This window comes from Saccharomyces kudriavzevii (genome assembly GCF_947243775.1).
Source record: "Saccharomyces kudriavzevii IFO 1802 strain IFO1802 genome assembly, chromosome: 5".
In the NCBI taxonomy this organism is placed as follows: Eukaryota; Fungi; Ascomycota; class Saccharomycetes; order Saccharomycetales; family Saccharomycetaceae; genus Saccharomyces; species Saccharomyces kudriavzevii.
In genome coordinates, this window is record NC_079276.1 from 420,116 (window position 1) to 439,330 (window position 19,215).

At 39.5% G+C, this 19,215-nt stretch overlaps 9 protein-coding genes and 2 non-coding genes across 11 annotated transcripts; 7 read left to right on the forward strand and 4 right to left on the reverse strand.

Moving 5' to 3' along the window:
- Positions 1-89: 89 nt before the first annotated feature.
- BOI2 (Boi2p) lies at positions 90-3,221 on the forward strand (the record flags this gene model as incomplete). The annotated part of the gene is made up of 1 exon (XM_056227544.1): positions 90-3,221. One exon carries the CDS (start codon positions 90-92, stop codon positions 3,219-3,221), a length of 3,132 nt encoding a protein of 1,043 aa, XP_056087355.1.
- A 555-nt stretch (positions 3,222-3,776) lies between these two features.
- TMN3 (Tmn3p) lies at positions 3,777-5,900 on the forward strand (the record flags this gene model as incomplete). The annotated part of the gene is made up of 1 exon (XM_056227545.1): positions 3,777-5,900. One exon carries the CDS (start codon positions 3,777-3,779, stop codon positions 5,898-5,900), a length of 2,124 nt encoding a protein of 707 aa, XP_056087356.1.
- Positions 5,901-6,015: 115 nt separating this feature from the next.
- LSM4 (U6 snRNA complex subunit LSM4) lies at positions 6,016-6,549 on the reverse strand (the record flags this gene model as incomplete). The annotated part of the gene is made up of 1 exon (XM_056227546.1): positions 6,016-6,549. One exon carries the CDS (start codon positions 6,547-6,549, stop codon positions 6,016-6,018), a length of 534 nt encoding a protein of 177 aa, XP_056087357.1.
- Positions 6,550-7,366: 817 nt separating this feature from the next.
- On the forward strand, positions 7,367-7,440 carry Skdi_5.trna15V. Its single transcript has one exon. It is a non-coding gene; the product is annotated as a tRNA-Val (tRNA).
- A 794-nt stretch (positions 7,441-8,234) lies between these two features.
- GDI1 (Gdi1p) lies at positions 8,235-9,590 on the forward strand (the record flags this gene model as incomplete). The annotated part of the gene is made up of 1 exon (XM_056227547.1): positions 8,235-9,590. The coding sequence occupies one exon, from the start codon at positions 8,235-8,237 to the stop codon at positions 9,588-9,590; it is 1,356 nt and encodes a 451-aa protein (XP_056087358.1).
- Positions 9,591-10,017: 427 nt separating this feature from the next.
- SKDI05G2160 (uncharacterized protein) lies at positions 10,018-10,461 on the reverse strand (the record flags this gene model as incomplete). The annotated part of the gene is made up of 1 exon (XM_056227549.1): positions 10,018-10,461. One exon carries the CDS (start codon positions 10,459-10,461, stop codon positions 10,018-10,020), a length of 444 nt encoding a protein of 147 aa, XP_056087359.1.
- Positions 10,462-12,569: 2,108 nt separating this feature from the next.
- On the forward strand, positions 12,570-12,643 carry Skdi_5.trna16I. Its single transcript has one exon. It is a non-coding gene; the product is annotated as a tRNA-Ile (tRNA).
- An 856-nt stretch (positions 12,644-13,499) lies between these two features.
- Positions 13,500-14,180, reverse strand: RTR1 (RNA polymerase II subunit B1 CTD phosphatase RTR1; the record flags this gene model as incomplete). Its single annotated transcript, XM_056227550.1, has 1 exon — positions 13,500-14,180. One exon carries the CDS (start codon positions 14,178-14,180, stop codon positions 13,500-13,502), a length of 681 nt encoding a protein of 226 aa, XP_056087360.1.
- A 331-nt stretch (positions 14,181-14,511) lies between these two features.
- Positions 14,512-16,179, forward strand: EMP65 (Emp65p; the record flags this gene model as incomplete). Its single annotated transcript, XM_056227551.1, has 1 exon — positions 14,512-16,179. The coding sequence occupies one exon, from the start codon at positions 14,512-14,514 to the stop codon at positions 16,177-16,179; it is 1,668 nt and encodes a 555-aa protein (XP_056087361.1).
- Positions 16,180-16,412: 233 nt separating this feature from the next.
- COX15 (Cox15p) lies at positions 16,413-17,873 on the forward strand (the record flags this gene model as incomplete). Its single annotated transcript, XM_056227552.1, has 1 exon — positions 16,413-17,873. The coding sequence occupies one exon, from the start codon at positions 16,413-16,415 to the stop codon at positions 17,871-17,873; it is 1,461 nt and encodes a 486-aa protein (XP_056087362.1).
- Positions 17,874-18,092: 219 nt separating this feature from the next.
- Positions 18,093-18,983, reverse strand: MAG1 (DNA-3-methyladenine glycosylase II; the record flags this gene model as incomplete). Its single annotated transcript, XM_056227553.1, has 1 exon — positions 18,093-18,983. One exon carries the CDS (start codon positions 18,981-18,983, stop codon positions 18,093-18,095), a length of 891 nt encoding a protein of 296 aa, XP_056087363.1.
- Between the last annotated feature and the right edge of the window lie 232 nt (positions 18,984-19,215).

A 19,215-nucleotide genomic window follows, 5' to 3' on the forward strand; every position in this document is an offset into this window, starting at 1 on the left:
GAACTGCTTCTTCACCTCTGATTTTCATTATCATCCCATATTTATCGAGGTATATTTAGTTATTCGCAGCAAGTTTCAAAGATATAACGATGAGCGATAAAAGAGAAATACCCACACTCTCACAGCTCAACACTACTGTTGACAGGGACAGGAATGCTTCTGACACTTTGTCACCGGAGTATGACAGTAAGGGAAGTACAAGCGGGCGCGAGGGTGGCAATTTCCCCATGTACATTGCCATCAATGAATATTTCAAGCGGATGGAAGATGAGCTGGATATGAAGCCCGGTGACAAGATAAAAGTGATTACTGACGATGAGGAATACAAAGATGGTTGGTATTTTGGTCGTAATTTAAGAACTAATGAGGAAGGCTTATATCCAGTTGTCTTTACGCAAAAGATAACGGTGGAAAAGGCTCCGACTTTGATGAGAGCCAAATCCACCAAGAGAGTTCATAGTCCTTTAACTAATGAAGACCCTCTTCTTTCCAGCACTTTTATAAATGAAAATGACTCCAACAGTGAACTAATCACTCCACAACCAATTGAAACTGCTGCTTCTATTTCGAGGAATGCTAATGGTAAGCTCGATAGAAACCTATCTTTAAAAAATACAATGTGCGATATAGATAATGCTTTGCAGGAGTTTAAAGAGGATTCCGTGGGCGCACCAGACCGTTCTATCGCGTCAAGCAGGGACGAAGCTCGTAGCATAACCCACGAAACAATTTTATCAGCAACTGATGGGCTAGATGTGATCGAATCGAACAGTAAGTCATCAACTAGCGGTTCCACTGGGTTATTAAGCAGCGGTGTGGAAAAGCAAACTAGTTTAATCAATGGCATTGATACCAGTAAGCTGAATCCTGTCGAAGCAGAACTGTGGACGCCTGAAGAAATAACAGCTTACTTTATTATGGAAGGATATGATGTCCAATCGGCGTCCAGGTTCCAAAAACACAAAATATCAGGTAAAATTCTGCTAGAATTAGAATTAGTTCATTTGAAGGAGTTAGATATAAATTCCTTTGGTACAAGATTTGAGATCTTCAAAGAAATTGAAAAGATTAAGGAGGCAATCAGAACGAATGGACGGTCATGGAACAGAACCAGCAAGACTAATAATGCTAACATTCATAACCAATTGATGCCACCCGCGAATGTTGACCAGAGAACTTCCTATAGGGGTCACGTTAGGAAAACTTCGCAATCTTTAGACGACCTTCCATCACAGCAAAATTTTACTCCTGCTCCTCAAGCTAATAGAAATTCCTCAACTTCCAAGCATCGTCCAAAGTCCTTAGTATTTGGTTCCCAAGAACCTAATTCTGATTTTACACCAAATATTCAAATTCCTCAAGTTGTAAAGGAAATAACTGGTGACGAGCATTTGTTTGTCTCCCCAAGAAGGGCACCCAAACCTCCATCTTATCCAAGTCCTGCACAACCTCCCAAATCACCACTATTAAGTAATAGAACGGTGTCGCCATCATCTACTCAACATAACTCGTGGCATTCTTCTTCGTCATCTTACTCAGGTTCTAAAAAGATTACTTATATTGATCAAACATCTTCGTCAAATTCTACTTCAAATTCTCGTTTTGCACTTTCGAAAAGCATCCAAGAAAGTGGGAAGGCATTATCTCCTATCCCCTCTCCCACCGACAAATCTATTTCGGATGCTGAGAACAGTATTAAAGACCGAAGCATATCATCTAAAAATGTGAATTCCGTGAATTACTCTGGAGATGCTGTTGATCCTTCTTTCAACAAAACAACTGCCTATTCTAGCGATGAAGAAGGTCAATTTCAAGAAACAATGGATACCGTCGAAAGGCCTACCTCCAGTATATATGCTGATGGGTCAACCATCGCATCAGCGCATAATGGCAAATCAACGCACGACGAGAAGGAGAAGGTAAAACTAACGAGGCGCTCCTCCTTATTATCTTCTAAGTCAAAAAGCGATTCCCAGACGAACTCCTCCTTAAAGAGAAGTAGTAGCGTATCACGTACTAGTTCATGCAGAAAAAGTACTTTTATGCTAAGTCCGTTTAGGCAGCAGTTCACCGATAACGCGGCTCGCTCTTCACCAAACCTTGAAGGAGAAGCTAATAATACAACACCATCAGCGAAAAACAGTTCATCTCCAACAGAAAAGAAGTCTTCCAAGAAAAGCGAATCAAAAAGAAGATCAGTTAGTGCCAAGGAAGCTGTGCATGAGGATTTTACAGAGGTTGTGAAGGATGATAGAAATAAGAGGTCTGTAAGCGAAGCTGTCAAGGGTGACACACTCAAGGGGAAAAGTTTGCGTCAAATGACTACCAGACCTGTCCCCAAGAAAAAGCAAACCTCCGCATTTATTGAAGGCTTAAGAAACATTAGCGTCAAAGAATCAATGAGGGATGCTGACTTTTCAGGTTGGATGAGCAAGAAAGGAAGCGGTACTATGAGTACTTGGAAGACCCGATTCTTCACATTGCATGGCACTAGATTATCTTACTTTAGTTCCACTACGGACACAAGAGAGAGAGGTCTTATCGACATCACGGCGCATCGTGTTGTACCTGCCAAGGAGGATGATAAACTGGTCTCGCTGTATGCTGCCAGTACAGGTAAAGGCCGCTATTGTTTCAAACTATTACCTCCACAGCCAGGTTCGAAGAAAGGATTGACATTCACACAACCTCGCACTCATTATTTTGCAGTCGAAAATAAAGAGGAAATGAGGGGTTGGATGGCTGCATTAATCAAGACCACTATTGATATCGACACAACAGTGCCAGTTATTAGTTCCTATACTACGCCAACGGTTTCCTTGAGCAAAGCACAGGAAATGCTAGCGGAAGCAAGAGAAGAGACCAAGCTGAGGGAACAGGAAATGTTGGAAAACGAGGAAGACGAGGATCAGTTGCTATGGGACCAGCAGCAGCAGCAGCAACAAAATAACAGTCAAAATCAAGTTGGTCGTGCAATATCAGTGTCGACCCAACGAACTTCTGACGAAGATAGTTCCGTATCTACTCCAAATTTATCCTCCGCTACCAATACAACAATTCGTTCTAACGGGTTTTCCAGTCCTTTCTTGCTGGCTTCCGGGATGTTATCTCCAGGACTGGCTCGCAACAACAGCATGCGTGGGCCAGAGAAGAAAGGGAAACCCACGACAGAAGAGGACTACTTCGGGGAGGGTTCAAAACCTAAGAATGACAAAGTATAATTTTGGATGTGCTAATGAGAAAAAGAATAGCTTCAGAATAGCTTCAGACTTATTCCCATGTATCGACTCTAATTGCTATCATTTTCGTAGGTTGATAAGGATGGGGAAATTTGATTAAAAAATAGAAAAAGTGCCGTAGGAGACACGCTCTCCAATTATTCTATATGTAGTCTAATCTGCTCTCCCGTTGGGGATTGTAACCATATATAAATTTTCAAAGAAAACTAAAATAAAGGATACCCATTTGAACACTTTCTACTGATTGTTCACTCTCTGGGCTTTTAGCACCCTATTCATATGCGCTTAATTTGTTGAAATCGCCTTCGCGAAAATGGCAGAAATATATTTCATTTTTTTGTTTTCCTTTTTTTTCACTTGATTTACATTCTACAGCACCTCGGTTGTTTGCCTCGATGAACAGAAACAACGTATACTTTTTCAAATTTGTTTGACAATACGCTTACACTTTTCCTCACTGAACTTCTTTCTCTCTGTTTGGTTCCTTTGCATCAGGTGGTAGAACGCTATTATAAGGACGAGAACCGTAAAGAGAAAATGAGAGTGAAACCAAAAAGATGGGTCCTTACACTCATGGCGGTAGCAGTCATGGTGCTCATCTTCAGAAACCAGTTTCATTCGTCCCGGACGCGACAGCAGGAGCAGAAACCTGTCTTCTCTTCCAGTCAAAACAATCTTTATTACGACGGCTGGATAACACCAAACTTCTATAAAAAGAATGATTTCCTAGAACTGATTGTAAACAAGGTGGAATCTGACTTGACACAATTACCATACGCATATTATGACTTGCCATTTACTTGTCCCCCTACTATGCATAAGAAACCACTGCACTTATCATTAAATGAAATAATAAGAGGAGATAGGAAATGGGAAAGTGACTATAAACTCCGTTTTGGCGAAGACAATGCATGCGAAACGCTATGTGCTCGGAAAACTGACAAAAAGGGAATGCAGACATTAGACAAGCTAGTGAGGGAGGGCTACGTCGTGCAATGGCTGATCGATGACGAATTACCGGCGGCCACTACATTCATCTCCACTACAGATCATAAAAAGTACTATGCGTCTGGCTTTCCCCTCGGTTTCGTGGATCCTGACACTGACAAAACTTATTTGCATAACCACGTAATTCTAGTGATCCGTTTTCATGGGGGTGGTGATGACAAAAACACCGTTGTTGGTTTTGAAGTATATCCAAAATCTGTATCAGATTATCACTGCCCTGGAGCCTCAAAGAATTACGAACAATACGAGATAGTCGTCCCTGAGGACGAACATGACCTAACCTATTTACCATTTACTTATTCCGTGTATTGGAGGGAAGAATTCGAGGTCGACTGGAATCATAGGTGGAATTATTTTCTGAACGCAGGTGAACTGTCCGATGAGCAGAGCGCTCAATTCCACTGGATGAGTCTTGCCAACTCATTAGGGATTGTACTGTCTATTTCATTCATCACATTTGTTATTTACATTCGAGTCATGCGTACAGATAAGAAAAATACAGACTCTCATAAATATTTGATAAATACAGAAGGTATCGAAGCAGAGGATAGTCTGGACGACGACAAGTATGGTAAAAACTCTGTTTACATGGTGACTAAGGATTGGATACAGAATGGCAAACCAGATTTGTTTGGTTTAAAAGTCCTAATCGTTCTAGTCTCGTTTGGGGTGCAATTTTTATTTACCATAATTGGATCATTAACAATATCGTGTTCGATGAACAAGCTGCATAACGTAAGAAACAGCGTGCTTACTATGGCTATTTTATGTTTTGTACTTGGTGCATTCATGGCATCTTTTGTTGGTACAAGACTGGGTATAGTAACGAAAAGAAGAAATATCAATGTTAACTACCTTGACCACAACAAGAGCTTCAAGAACTGCCGGGAGTTTAGTCCCATTTTCGCCGTAATTTGTGGGTCCAGCCTGCCAGGTATGGTAATGATAGGGACATTTCTATTGAACAGTGTTGTCGGGGCGCATGACTCTACAAATGCATTACCATTTAGGACCATTGTATTCTTCATTAGCATTTATTTCGTTGTCTGTATACCGCTGAGTTTATTTGGTGGCATTGTGGCCAATAATATACCTCTACCTAAATATTGGCTGAGTGGGATCACTAAGGATGAAACTGATGGTAATGGCAGTAAACTCTTCAAACCTAAATCGCGGACCAGGTTCAACCCACTCGTACATTGTGGCGTTTATTTATGTGGTATTTTTCCCTTATTAGTAATTTACGTGGAAATGCAGTACGTTTACAAATCTCTTTGGTTGGAGAAAACTACATTCTATTTTTTCTACGGATTCTTATTCCTAAGTATTATATTGTTATGTGTGCTTACTATGGAAATATCAATCATCGGAAGTTATTTATTGATGAGGTTTTGCTTTGACGACAAGGAAGTTCGTAATAATTGGAGGTGGAGATGCTTTGAAATGGGATTCAGTGGTGGGGTGTATATGGAATTATATTCGCTTTATTACATTTTCGTGGTGCTAAACATCCATGGGTTTTCCTCCATCCTAATTTCCATTTGTTATAGTTTACTCTTTAATATACTGTGTGGTTTGGGACTCGGTGCCCTCAGTTGCTTAACGGCCTCGTGGTTCATAAATAGAATATACCACATGAAATTCAACGGGTAAAAGAAAGAAAAATTCGAGAAACAGTAGTAATAAACATTCACACACACACACACACACATTACATATATACCAATATATCTATATACGTACACAACCTATAAAATACAAAATTTGTTTAAAATTCGACGTTTTGTGGAGAAGAGGCATTAAAATGGTGTTGTACAGACCCACCTAGACCACTGTTCATCTGTTGGTTATTATTACTGTTATTGTTGTTGAACTGGCGATTCTGAGAGTAGGGACGGCGGTTACCGTTATTGCCGTTATTACTTCTTCTGTTGTAATTATTTTTATTGTTGTTGTTTGAATCTCTGCTGTTATAAAATCTTTTATGGCCGGGCCCGCTGTTGTTCGAGCTATTATTGGAATTTATTTGCTGCTTAACTTTATCAATTATGTTATCCTGCAATTTGATAAATTTGATGAAAGTCCCTCTTACATAAATTTCATTCAGTTTTATAGCCTTACTCTTGTCAGCATTGTTTTCGGAATCAATTCCATTTTCTTCGCTATATTCGGTTACATTCGATAGGGTCAAATTCATCCAGTTGTCCACATTTGTCAATGTGCCCTGTATGATCTCACCATTCTTCAACTCTATTTGCATCTGTTGTCCCTTCGCATTTGTCAAAAGGTATAAAGGAAGCATTATGAAAAACTCTCTATTCAATTACTTTGCTCTTTGGTTTTAAGGCTTTTCAAATACAATCTAAATCACCGAATCAAAAATTTGTTTCCTCTGGTTTCTTTCACCAAAGTCCCTTTACGCCGAAATACCTTTCTTAACTTTAGTCCACTTCACCATTTAGAATCCATTGGGAAAAACCTTTATTACTGTGATTGAAATTGCAATATATTCGCCATTCCGTTAAACACGATATCTGGGTAATGGAGGCACGTGACTGACTAACCAATAATTTGTCCGCAGAATCAGCTTTTAACACGACATGACAGGAATTCGGAAAGTAGAAGGCGGCTAAAGTATCATTCACTGCATAAGAACTTCCTTACTCCTTTAAGTGCGTGAAGAATAACCCTAAACGACGTTTTTTTAAGGACATTCCGATTTACACTGCATATACGTCATTGGAATTTAAAAGAGGAAGGCCTAGTGAACGCAACAGTAGCACATGCAGGTGACGTGGGTGGTATAAGTGTCAATCTTGTTACAAGATTCGCCATTAATCTCGAGAAGAGTCGAATCTTTTGTATTGGTCACATAATTTCATATCATCTTTCAAACACCGTAATGTCGTAGGGTATATGGTAGAAGGGTCTTCATCTGTTGTACCAGATGAAATAGTTCATTCTCGTTTCAACATGTTCTAAATTAACTACTATTTATAAAAAGGATTATATGGGCAATTAATTGTCTTTAGTAACAGACTGCTTACCCGACATCACCATGATCTTGGCAATTATTTTGGTATGAAATGTGCTTAGGCCTTCCTTTTCACAATAAAATTGGTTCCGTGGTCTAGTTGGTTATGGCATCTGCTTAACACGCAGAACGTCCCCAGTTCGATCCTGGGCGAAATCAAATTTTTTTTCCATTTTTTGATGTTTGATATCAAATATTGTCTGTTTTCAAGTTATTGTATCACCTGAGGCCCATTATACTTCCTTTTCAAAAACTTTCGACTATGAGGCACAGCATATATATACATATATTTATGTCACAAGAGAACAGTTGATATTCTTATTTTCTGTTTCATGAATTTTTAGCAGGCCTCACAGGGCTTATTTGATGACGCCGGGCTTCTAACAGACGCAATGCCATCTCATGTACCTTTTAGTCGTCTTCCTTCGCGGCACTGTTTGAGGATGATTTACTGCGTGCCTTCTACCAGTGCAAAAAAAAACTGGAGTCCCAAAACCCAAAAAAAAAAAAATAAAAATTCCTGTATCACAAATATCGCCTCCTAAGGTTTCTTGTATTCCATTTCTACGTCTTTTTCTACAAACTGCTTGTCAAACATGGAAAAACCAACATCTGCTATTACCTACACTTTCTTGTAAGTCGTAGACGCTCAAAAATGGTATCATTTGAGAATTACCCGCAGGCCGAATCGTATATTTCACATTGGCGGTGTTTTCCCCTCTCCTGGCGGCCTCCACTTTTGGCGGTGGGAAACCTCAGTTTGTAATTGTAGGTTCAACACGTCGACTGATTCATCCCGATTTCTGTAGAGGAAATGTTTCCTTTGTTTCATTCTTGATATGTCTTCTCATCAATTTCTAGTAGTTTCCTTTTTAAACAAAGGGTATTTTTTTTTTTTGAAGACTATTATTAGTCTTTACCCCCTTTCCATCAGACTTATATAGCACAACGCAATGGATCAAGAAACTATAGACACAGACTACGACGTGATTGTATTGGGTACCGGTATTACCGAATGTATTCTATCTGGGTTACTCTCTGTAGATGGGAAAAAAGTATTACATATCGATAAGCAAGACCATTATGGTGGTGAGGCTGCTTCTGTGACCTTATCTCAACTGTACGAGAAATTCAAACAGAATCCCATCAGTAAAGAAGACCGGGAATCCAAGTTTGGTAAAGATAGAGACTGGAATGTCGACCTGATTCCAAAGTTCCTCATGGCTAATGGCGAGCTTACAAACATTTTGATACATACTGATGTGACCAGATACGTTGATTTCAAACAGGTATCTGGTTCCTACGTGTTCAAGCAAGGCAAAATTTACAAAGTGCCAGCCAATGAAATAGAAGCCATTTCATCACCATTGATGGGTATTTTTGAAAAGCGTAGAATGAAGAAATTCTTAGAATGGATTAGCTCCTATAAGGAAGATGAATTGTCCTCTCATCAAGGTCTAGACTTAGATAAGAACACCATGGATGAAGTGTATTATAAATTTGGCTTAGGTAACTCGACCAAGGAGTTCATCGGTCATGCGATGGCTTTGTGGACCAATGATGACTACCTACAACAGCCCGCTAGACCATCTTTCGAGAGGATCCTATTATACTGCCAGAGCGTTGCTCGATACGGTAAATCTCCCTACTTGTACCCTATGTATGGGTTAGGCGAGCTTCCACAAGGGTTTGCTCGTTTGTCGGCTATCTACGGTGGTACCTACATGCTGGACACCCCAATTCAGGAAGTGTTGTACAAAGAGGAGACAGGTAAGTTTGAAGGCGTCAAGACTAAACTGGGAACTTTCAAAGCTCCATTGGTAATTGCTGACCCAACATATTTCCCCGAAAAATGTAAGTCTACTGGTCAAAGAGTTATCAGAGCCATCTGTATTTTAAATCACCCAGTTCCAAATACCAGTAATGCGGATTCCTTACAAATCATCATCCCACAGAGTCAGCTAGGCAGAAAGAGCGACATTTACGTTGCCATCGTTTCAGACGCACACAATGTTTGTTCCAAGGGTCATTATTTGGCCATCATTTCCACAATCATTGAAACTGATAAACCACATATAGAATTAGAGCCTGCTTTCAAGCTTTTAGGACCAATCGAGGAGAAGTTCATGGGTATTGCCGAATTGTTTGAGCCAAGAGAAGATGGCTCTAAGGATAGCATTTACTTATCCAGATCATATGACGCATCCTCCCATTTTGAATCCATGACTGATGATGTCAAAGATATCTACTTTAGGGTAACTGGCCATCCATTGGTTCTAAAACAAAGACAAGAACAGGAGAAACAATAGCTCCATTAGCCGTTACGACAAGTGCAACAGTTGAAGGGAACAGTGCTATTTTTTTGCCACCGTTCTTATTGCAAATGTGTTGCTATTACCAAAGAATGAACTGAGTTAGAAAAGAAAACAAGAAAAAAACATTTATCAAGAACAACTAACTATACAACGGTGGAAAGAAATATATTTTATTTACTTTTTCCCACTTTTTCATTTTTTTTTTTTTTCGTTATATATACGTATAACTGACAGATTCATTCACTAAAACTCTTTTCTTTTTTTCTTCTTTTTTCTTATATATATACTTCCTTCCATACATATATTATATAAGATAAATGTTACTGAAGGAAGTTGTCGACCTCATCAGTACGTATGCTGTGGGTTTGCCGCACTTTTGCGAGGATGTGTTTAGGTCCAACCTGGCTCGACAGTTCTTCCGTTATTCCTTGGGCGGTATGGCCAATCTCACCTCGCAATGAGCTCTTGTGTGGCCAGGCTGGTGACAAAACGAACACTTTATCCTATTTTTTTTCTTATTACTGCTCTTCTTGGTGGTTGCATTCCAAGCAGCTCTCGTTGACCCGCCTCCTTCCCTGGGTTTTATTGGTATCAGAACATATTTTTGATCACCTTTTTCCAAAACCTCTATGCTGTTCCGCAGTTTTACGTCAAGGGCGCCAGTGTCCATCACACTGTCTCCGGTGCCTTCATTCAGGCCCAGGAGCAGGTTGATGACATTTTCCAACTCTTTTAGTTTATGCGTATACTCCACTTGTAGTTGAGATCCATCTTTTTGTTTTGAAATGATCAACTTGGCTAGGGCATCCATAGCTTGTGATAATCTGACAATATCATCCCCAGATTTGTTTGGTGTCTTCGACATTAGTTACAGCCACCCTCAATTTCTTGGTTTTCCTTCGCATACACTCACAACCGCCAGGTTACATTAGTCTTACTCTCATCGCCCAGTAGCTTTTTCACTACTCTCTACTTTTTCATGTCAAGAGGAAAGAGTCGTTCGGTAATCTGAGCGAAACTGAAGGAGTGTGATCGACATTTTAGCTCAGACATTTCAGGCTGTAATGGCTTTTCGGTGGGATGGGATACATTGGGAATTCTGGCCGAGGAACAAATCCTTCCTCGCGGCTAGACACGGATTGCACGCCTTTCGGCAAGGGATAGTTTTCTATTCCGCACCGTGCCCTGTTGTGGCAATCGTCTTTCTCCCGTCGTCAATTTGTCCCCGGGCAGAACTGTCTGCTCGGAGGCGGGGGAGTCCTATCTGTAGTGTCCCGGCTTTAATAAATCGATCTTTGCGGGCAGCCCGTTGGCAGGAGGCGTGAGGAATCCGTCTCTCTGTCTGGTGCGGCAAGGTAGTTGTGGGTCCCTTTGGGGCTCCACCTTCACCGCTGTTAGGGGAGTTTTATCCAGCGTCAGCAAAGGTGACCCGTGATGGAGGCGGCCGGGATAGCACATATCAGTCGGATAATCGTGCAAGTTGATCGTTTCGGCGATTCAAGTTGGCGGTGCCATCAGGATTTACTCGCACATTGTGCCATTCCCTCGGGGATGGTTGTGTGTTCTGAACCACATTTTTTTTCCTGCTCTTTTTTCACATATGTGTGTGCATGGTTACGTTCCCGATGATTTAGATGAGTGGTGGCTTTTTGATAGAATCAACTAGTACTACAGGTTAAGACTATTGACCATTAAATTCTTGTGACATTTGTTGGGATTCCATTTTTGATAAGGTTAATAATATTATGTATATAGGATATACTAGAAGTTCTCCTCATGGATTTAGGAATTCACGAAAGGGAATCAACACTTTTACATAATCTTATCCTTATTTCTTTCTTCATTTTATACGTCTTTATTCATTGATCCTATTACATTATCAATTCTTGCACTTCAGCTTCCACTAAATTTGATGACTGTTCTGAATCTTATTTCACTGGTCTAATAATTTTTGTCATCTTCTTAACACCGTATATGATAATCTTCTAGCTACGTGATTGAATGTATTAATCAGCTGTACTAGTAATTGATGGATGGTTGATTATTGTTCCAACAAAGACTATCATTGATGTTTTTAGATTATTACATTCAGGAGAAAAACACAAGATTCACACTTTCTATGTGTTGACAATTAGTAGTATTAATTAAGAATAAAAGCAGAAATCTTTCTTATACTTATATAAGAGAGGTATATAAAACACACGCCGATTGGACATATTAAGTATGTTCAACATAAGAATAAACTAGGGAATTTACTATAAGTTCAATGTAACAACTCATATCATTTATATATAAATTCCAAGTTGATGTTCAATCAATGGATCTTTGTTTTCAGTTAAGCCCACTCACTCTTCGAACAGCTCGTTTAGCATCCCTTCATTCTACTAAAGATAGGACATCTGTGTAGCATATACGAAATACCACCTTAGAATACAATCTGAATACCTCAGATAGTAATGATGTTTACTCATGTGAATAATGATGAACCTACTTGTTCCAACACTATGCTAAGCAATATTGCTGTCATGGGTGGAACAAACTAGCTCTGCGTGCGGCGCATATCATTCTTCAGTGAGGTACTCTGTCTTAGACGAAACTGTGGATGACTAGCAGTATTTAATCAAGAATAACAGCAGAGCATACGCCGATTGAACGTATTGAATATGTCCGATGTAACTACTTCCCAGTAAAATTCTGTGACAATTGTTGGCATTTCATTTTTGATAAGATCGATTTGCTATGTATGTGGAATATACTAGAAGCTCTTCTCATGGATTTGACAATTCTACGTGATATTGTAGATATTCTCATTTTATACGTCATTAATCGTTACTGTAATTTCTGTTGCATTAGCAATCAACCGATATTAATAGTGATGTCTCGCGGAACCGCAAGATAAATTGGATGGATGGAAATAGAACAAAGTTTCTTGCCATGAATTAGTCTTCTACTGGTCCCAAAGTATAAATTACTGGTCTCTTGGCCCAGTTGGTTAAGGCACCGTGCTAATAACGCGGGGATCAGCGGTTCGATCCCGCTAGAGACCATTCTTTTTTGGCCAGCTATTACTCGAGTGTATTTTTGGTAGTTGATTGTATAAAGTAGTGCATAAACTGACCATTCCTATTGTTGGAGCAAGTAGGTTCATCATTATTCATATAACTAGTCCTTGTTTCAGGATGAAGAATGTTGAAATGACGTTCTATTGATGGGTGCACTTGGAGTCAAAGATCCATTAATTGAACATCAACTTGGAATTTATATATATAAATGATATGAGTCGTTACATTGAACTTACAATAAATTCCCTAGTTTATTATTATATTGAACATACTTAACATGTCCCATCGGCGTGCGCTTTACATACCTCTCTTATATAGTATAGGAAAGAGTTTCGCCTTTATCCCTAATTAATACTACTAAATTTCAACATAAATCAAAGGTAATATTCAATTAATAGATTTTTAACTTCAGGCCGCACCGATTTTCCGCTCACCTTGTTGTACCTACAACATATATGATGTCAGTGTAGAATATACAAAGTACACTTTAGTATACTATCTGAACATTTCGCACGGTTACTATAGTTTACGTGTGCGGGCAATGATAATCGGCCAGTCTTTACGGCCTTACAGGTTCCAAACATAAAAATGCCTAAGCAAACGAAACAGAAACATTCAGCTTGGAGACACGCTCTTGAAGTTAGAATATCGCGAACTACTCTCCGATCATATATCATTAATAGTATTTCCTCTCTTGCACAGCTAAAAGATACTTAATTCAATCTTAAACTGCGAAGATAACTGACAAAAATATAAAACCCGTAATAATGAATAAACCTGTTCTATACTAAATAAATCGTCCAAAACTTGTTTTACAAAGATGAGTTTAAATGCAAACAGATCAATCTTCCTTCGTGAAATCCCCTAAAACGCTAGGATTATCATTCTCAACAATCTTGATTTGTGCTAACCACTTCGATAAGTCGTCTTCTAACTCGGTATCGTTTTTATTTGTATTCTCATCGTCGGCATTCAATCCTAATTTCTTAAGACCTGATATCAATGATTTGATATCTTCTTCGGACGCCTTCTCCCTTAACAGTTCCTCGAACAAGGTTATCTTGAAGTCTATATCGTGCTTGTCCTGTTCAGGATCTTCAAATAAATGAACCCCAGTTCTTGCAAACAAAGCTTCATCCGATAGTTGAACTTGATAAAATTGGGAGCACCTAAAGTGAAACTTGCTACAAAAGTGTGATAAATATGCATATGGATTATTTTCTAACAAAAATTTCTTAGTGGTGTCACTCATTGAAAAAGGATCACGTATCCTTTCTGGTGATTTCCCACAAAGGGGATATCCGCATCTTTTGTTAAGATTCCTCTCATCCACTAAATCTTGATACATATCGGGAGTGAGAAACCGACTAAGATATTTAAGTGTCTTTTCATCCTTACATTCTGAATCACACAATAGGCCTATAATCTCCAAAGTTATTACTTCTGCTTCATGCATGGAAAGTTGCCTGTGCTTTTGGAAGGGGATTAACGCCGTTTCCTTTATATCTTCAATTGTCGCCATTCCTGCAATTGTTAATTTCGGTCTATTTTTCTAAAGTAATAGGGTTTGCCTATAGACTCTAAACTGGAAATGCTTATGAACTACTCCACTCTCTTAAGATTTCTCCTCTCTTCTTTGCATTGCTGTCAGCCCACTTACGAATGCTAGCTGAGTTTGTATTGTAGTATTCCTATTTCGGACAAAAATATCGGGAAGAGGTGAAAAGAGAAAACTTGCTACTTTTCGATGGCATAATGCTATCAATAAACAGCTAGAAAAGGCTAGTTGAACTCGCGTAGAAAAGTGTCTATACATCTGTCCTGCCGAATAATCCTAGACGGTCAGTGTTCTCATGCAAAACAAGGATATAGAGATAGTAAAGGACAAAACAAAAAAGCGTTTACTTAGAAGAAATAGTGCCCCGCCAGCTATACAGATAATTTCACAGCTGGACAAAAAATGGTCCTTCCTATGGAACACTGTTGATAGACACAAAGGTATCGAAGAGCACGAAAATAGGAGTGAAGCGGAACATGAAGAAGAACAAGAGGATGATTATGAGTTAGAGCAACTGCTGAACATGGTAAGAATACCGCTCTTCCTGGAAAAATTCATGCTCTTTGCACTCTTAACAAGCCTGGATTGTTTCCTGTATTACTTTACTGTATTACCGATACGACTGATAAAGGGATATGTGAAACAGTTTAAGAGCTATCGTCAGCACTATCACTCACAACAGAGGTTTGGACATAAACGTAAGATACCCTTCAGATACAAGATAACTTCAACGGAATATAAAGAGAGGTGTATGATTTTCATCATAGTGATATCGTCCATTTTGTTGAGCAAATTAGATACATCGAAGCTATACCACAGGATAAGACGACAAAGCGCAATGAAGCTCTATATGCTATTCAGTGTACTGGAAATGGCAGACAAAATGTTGGCAAGCCTGGGTCAAAGCTTGTTCACAGTTATGCTTTCTAGAAAAAACTCTCAACGGATGTTTCTACACAAGTGCCTATTGTTGTCAATTAGCTTACTTTATGTGACTATACACGGTTATGTGCTGGTCTACCAAGCGATTTCATTAAACATAGCTGTAAATTCGTATTCCAATGCTTTGCTGACTTTACTTCTGTCCATGCAGTTTGCAGAAATTAAATCATCGGTATTGAAAAAATTCGACAAAGAAGGCTTTTTCCAAATCACTATTGCAGACGTGGTAGAGAGATTTAAGTTGACCCTATTATTGTCAATCATTGGTCTTAGAAACCTCCGATCGTGGACATCCTCACTATCAAGTACAAGTATCAATATATGGAATCCACGTTCGACATTGTCAGTCGTCATTAACATCCTCTGTGGGCCAATGGTTAGCGTCGTGGGAAGCGAGGTCATAGTGGATTGGGCCAAGCATGCATACATCACAAAGTTCAATCGCATCCGTCCACAGATATACGATAAGTTCTATCTTATTGTATACAAAGACTATTCCACCAGAACGCACAAATTTGAAGATAGACTAGGACTGTCTTTACCTGCGTTGGTTATTCTTTTCATTGTCATGGTCAGGCCGACGCTTTTCAAATCACCGGAATCTTCTTACCTTCCATCATTATTCAGGATTTTTTTCATAGGTGGCTTGGTATTTTTGCTTGCATTGCTGACGAAATTTGTACTAGATCTTGTCCTGATCAAGTGGGGCAAACGCATAGAACAGCAATCCGCAAACCAAAAGCTCAACACTACTGTTACCGAGAATGACTATGTTCCTGGCCTACTTTCGGGTGGCATGGGTAAGATCGATGTCACTACCAGAATTGCATTGCATTCAGATCACAATAAAGAGAATGAAATAGGGACCCAGCCAACGTCTTCGATTCAGAAAAGGGAATCTTGGCCTGCTCTACATAATCCTCCTAGTTTGAATGATATCAGAAGACAGAAGGACTCCAAGAGTCCACGATCCCTTGAGAATGTCGCTCGCTATAAGATGGTTTCTAAGAGAATATGGTAGGGCTAAGATTCGCAATTATCGCGGCTTACGGCCTTCGGATATTTCGTATATTATAAGGAGCAAAAAAAGAAACCCTGATTACTAAAAGGCTATTGTTTTGCAATATATGAATCACTTGCCTTTTAAAGCACTTGATCGTTCTCTTCATTTTAAGCTAATTCCTTGTTGTTAGTTGGACACCACTATATATATTCATATATATATAGCGCAAGAAAGTTGTAACTACCAACGTCATGCTTTTTAGAAACGTAGAAGTGGGCAGACAAGCAGTTAAGCTATTAACGAGAGCTCCGAGTCGTTTGGCTTGGCAAAGCGTTACGGCCTCGAGAAATCTTTCCTTTGCTAGACAGCAAGTGAGAAAAGCTCCGCCTTTCAATTTTAGGACATCTGTGAGCACCCGTCCATTTTGGTTCTCTTCCCCCGTTTTGAGGCCTCATGTAGCTTCAGAGTCGAATCCTATTGAATCACGTCTGAAAACTTCAAAGAATGTCGCTTACTGGTTAATCGGTACTTCTGGGCTAGTCTTTGGGATTGTTGTTCTTGGTGGATTGACCAGGCTAACAGAATCCGGATTGAGTATTACCGAATGGAAACCTGTCACAGGTACCCTTCCTCCTATGAACCAAAAGGAATGGGAGGAAGAGTTCATCAAGTACAAGGAATCACCAGAATTTAAGTTATTGAATTCTCATATTGATTTGGACGAATTTAAGTTCATCTTCTTCATGGAATGGGTTCATAGATTGTGGGGGCGTGCCATTGGTGTAGTTTTCATTTTACCTGCGGTATACTTCGCCATGTCTAAGAAAACTTCGGGCCATGTTAATAAGAGATTATTTGGATTAGCGAGCCTGTTGGGTCTACAAGGATTTGTTGGTTGGTGGATGGTGAAATCGGGTCTTGATCAAGAGCAGTTAGATGAAAGAAAATCAAAGCCTACTGTCTCTCAGTACAGGCTGACCACGCATTTAGGTACCGCATTCTTCTTGTATATGGGTATGCTTTGGACTGGTCTAGAGATCTTGAGAGAATGCAAATGGATTAAGAATCCTGTTCAAGCCTTAAATCTCTTCAAAAAATTGGATAGTCCTGCAATTCGGCCGATGAGAAAGGTATCTTTGGCTTTATTAGCGGTGTCCTTCTTAACTGCTATGAGTGGGGGTATGGTAGCCGGTTTAGATGCTGGTTGGATCTACAATACATGGCCAAAAATGGGTGAACATTGGTTTCCCAGTTCTCGTGAATTAATGGACGAAAACTTCTCTCGAAGAGAGGACAAGAAAGATCTATGGTGGAGAAATTTGCTGGAAAATCCAGTAACAGTTCAGTTGGTTCATAGAACATGTGCCTACGTTGCATTTACATCGGTTTTAGCCGCGCATTTGTACGCTATCAAAAAGAAGACTGTCATTCCAAAGAGCGCAATGACTTCTCTACGTATCATGATGGGTGTCGTTACTCTACAAGCCACCCTTGGTGTTTTAACCATATTATATCTAGTCCCGGTCTCATTAGCATCTATCCATCAAGCTGGTGCTTTGGCGTTGCTTACAAGTTCTTTGGTCTTTGCCTCTCAATTACGGAAGCCGAGGGCTTCAATGAGGAATATGATCATTACTTTGCCACATTCAAGTAAAGTCACTAGCGGCAAAATTCTAAGCGAAGCCTCCAAACTAGCCTCAAAACCATTGTAATAATCCTGGAATGCTTGGTGATGATCACCGATTTTGTTTCCTCTTCTCTATCATGCACCCTCAGTGATTAAATAGTATGCGTGTTTGTCCTCTTATTATATCTTGAGTTACTCCTACAAGATGCTGTAAATATGTTTTTTTAAGTGGGAATTGCACATAATAATAGGGTCTATTTATTTCATATTTATATAAATGTCAGTAATACATGATATCTTAACTCTAAGACTTTACAAAATCCTTTTCTGCCTTCATCATAGCCTCGGTATTGGTGCTCGAGAGTCTCCACAGTATGAACATAAACACAGATCTGTAAGGAGCAAACCTTTCAGAGCATTTCTCCATTACATCATCATCATATATCTTCCAGTTGTATTTTTTATGTTTTATTTTACTTTTTTTCACGACTCCCCTTTCACGCATCAGTTCCTTTTCTAGTTCTGGCTTATCTGAAAGATATCTTGAAAATCCCCTGGCAATACCCAGATCTTCCGGGGCAAATACATCCATTCGCTTTAGTCCGGATATTAAGAACATTTTAGCGCTCCATGGGCCTATGCCCTTCACGTTCGTGACTAGGCTGTTGATCACTTCCTCATCGTTATCTTCTTGACCGAAAAGCTTTTCAATATCCCTATCACTCTCAGCAAAATAGGCAGCGAGAGATTCCAGATACACTATTTTCCTTTTACTTAGGCCACACTTGGCAATTTCTGCGCTTTTTACTGGATCTCTGAAGTCCTTGAAAAGCACTTTGTAGTCCGGAAATGTGCCACCATAAAGGTCAACAACTCTTGCCTTGATACTTTTTGCTGCTAGACCACTAATCTGCTGAGATAAAATTGTACTTGCCAGTCTAGTAAAATAGTCCTCAAGTGTGTTAGAAACCTGAGTCTTTTTTGAATACAGCGTGAATTCATTATCTTTCAGAAAGGGCAAAAGCGACGGATCTACCCCCAATATGTATTGACAGGCTGTGTTAAATTTTTCTTCATGTCTAGCGCTATATTCCTCAGGAAGAGCAATCTTCACGGCCTGAGTCTCCAATTCTTTCACTATCTCTGTAGCGCCGTCTGCCTTTGTTAGCTCATTATGATCTCTTTTTAGTTTCATTGAAAGATCTGTTCTACTTGTGAATACAATTTGAAGCCGGAAATACAACTTCTCTTGATGATATCGAGTCGCCGTGGCTAAACTCATTGATTCTTGAATGATACGCATCTAATGTACGAATTTCTGTCGCGACCCCGCCTTGAGGGATGCATTGCCACCGAAACCAAATTAATAGTATAAAAGACACACAACAGAAAAGCCTGATTGACACCGGGAAAGGGGATAGATATAT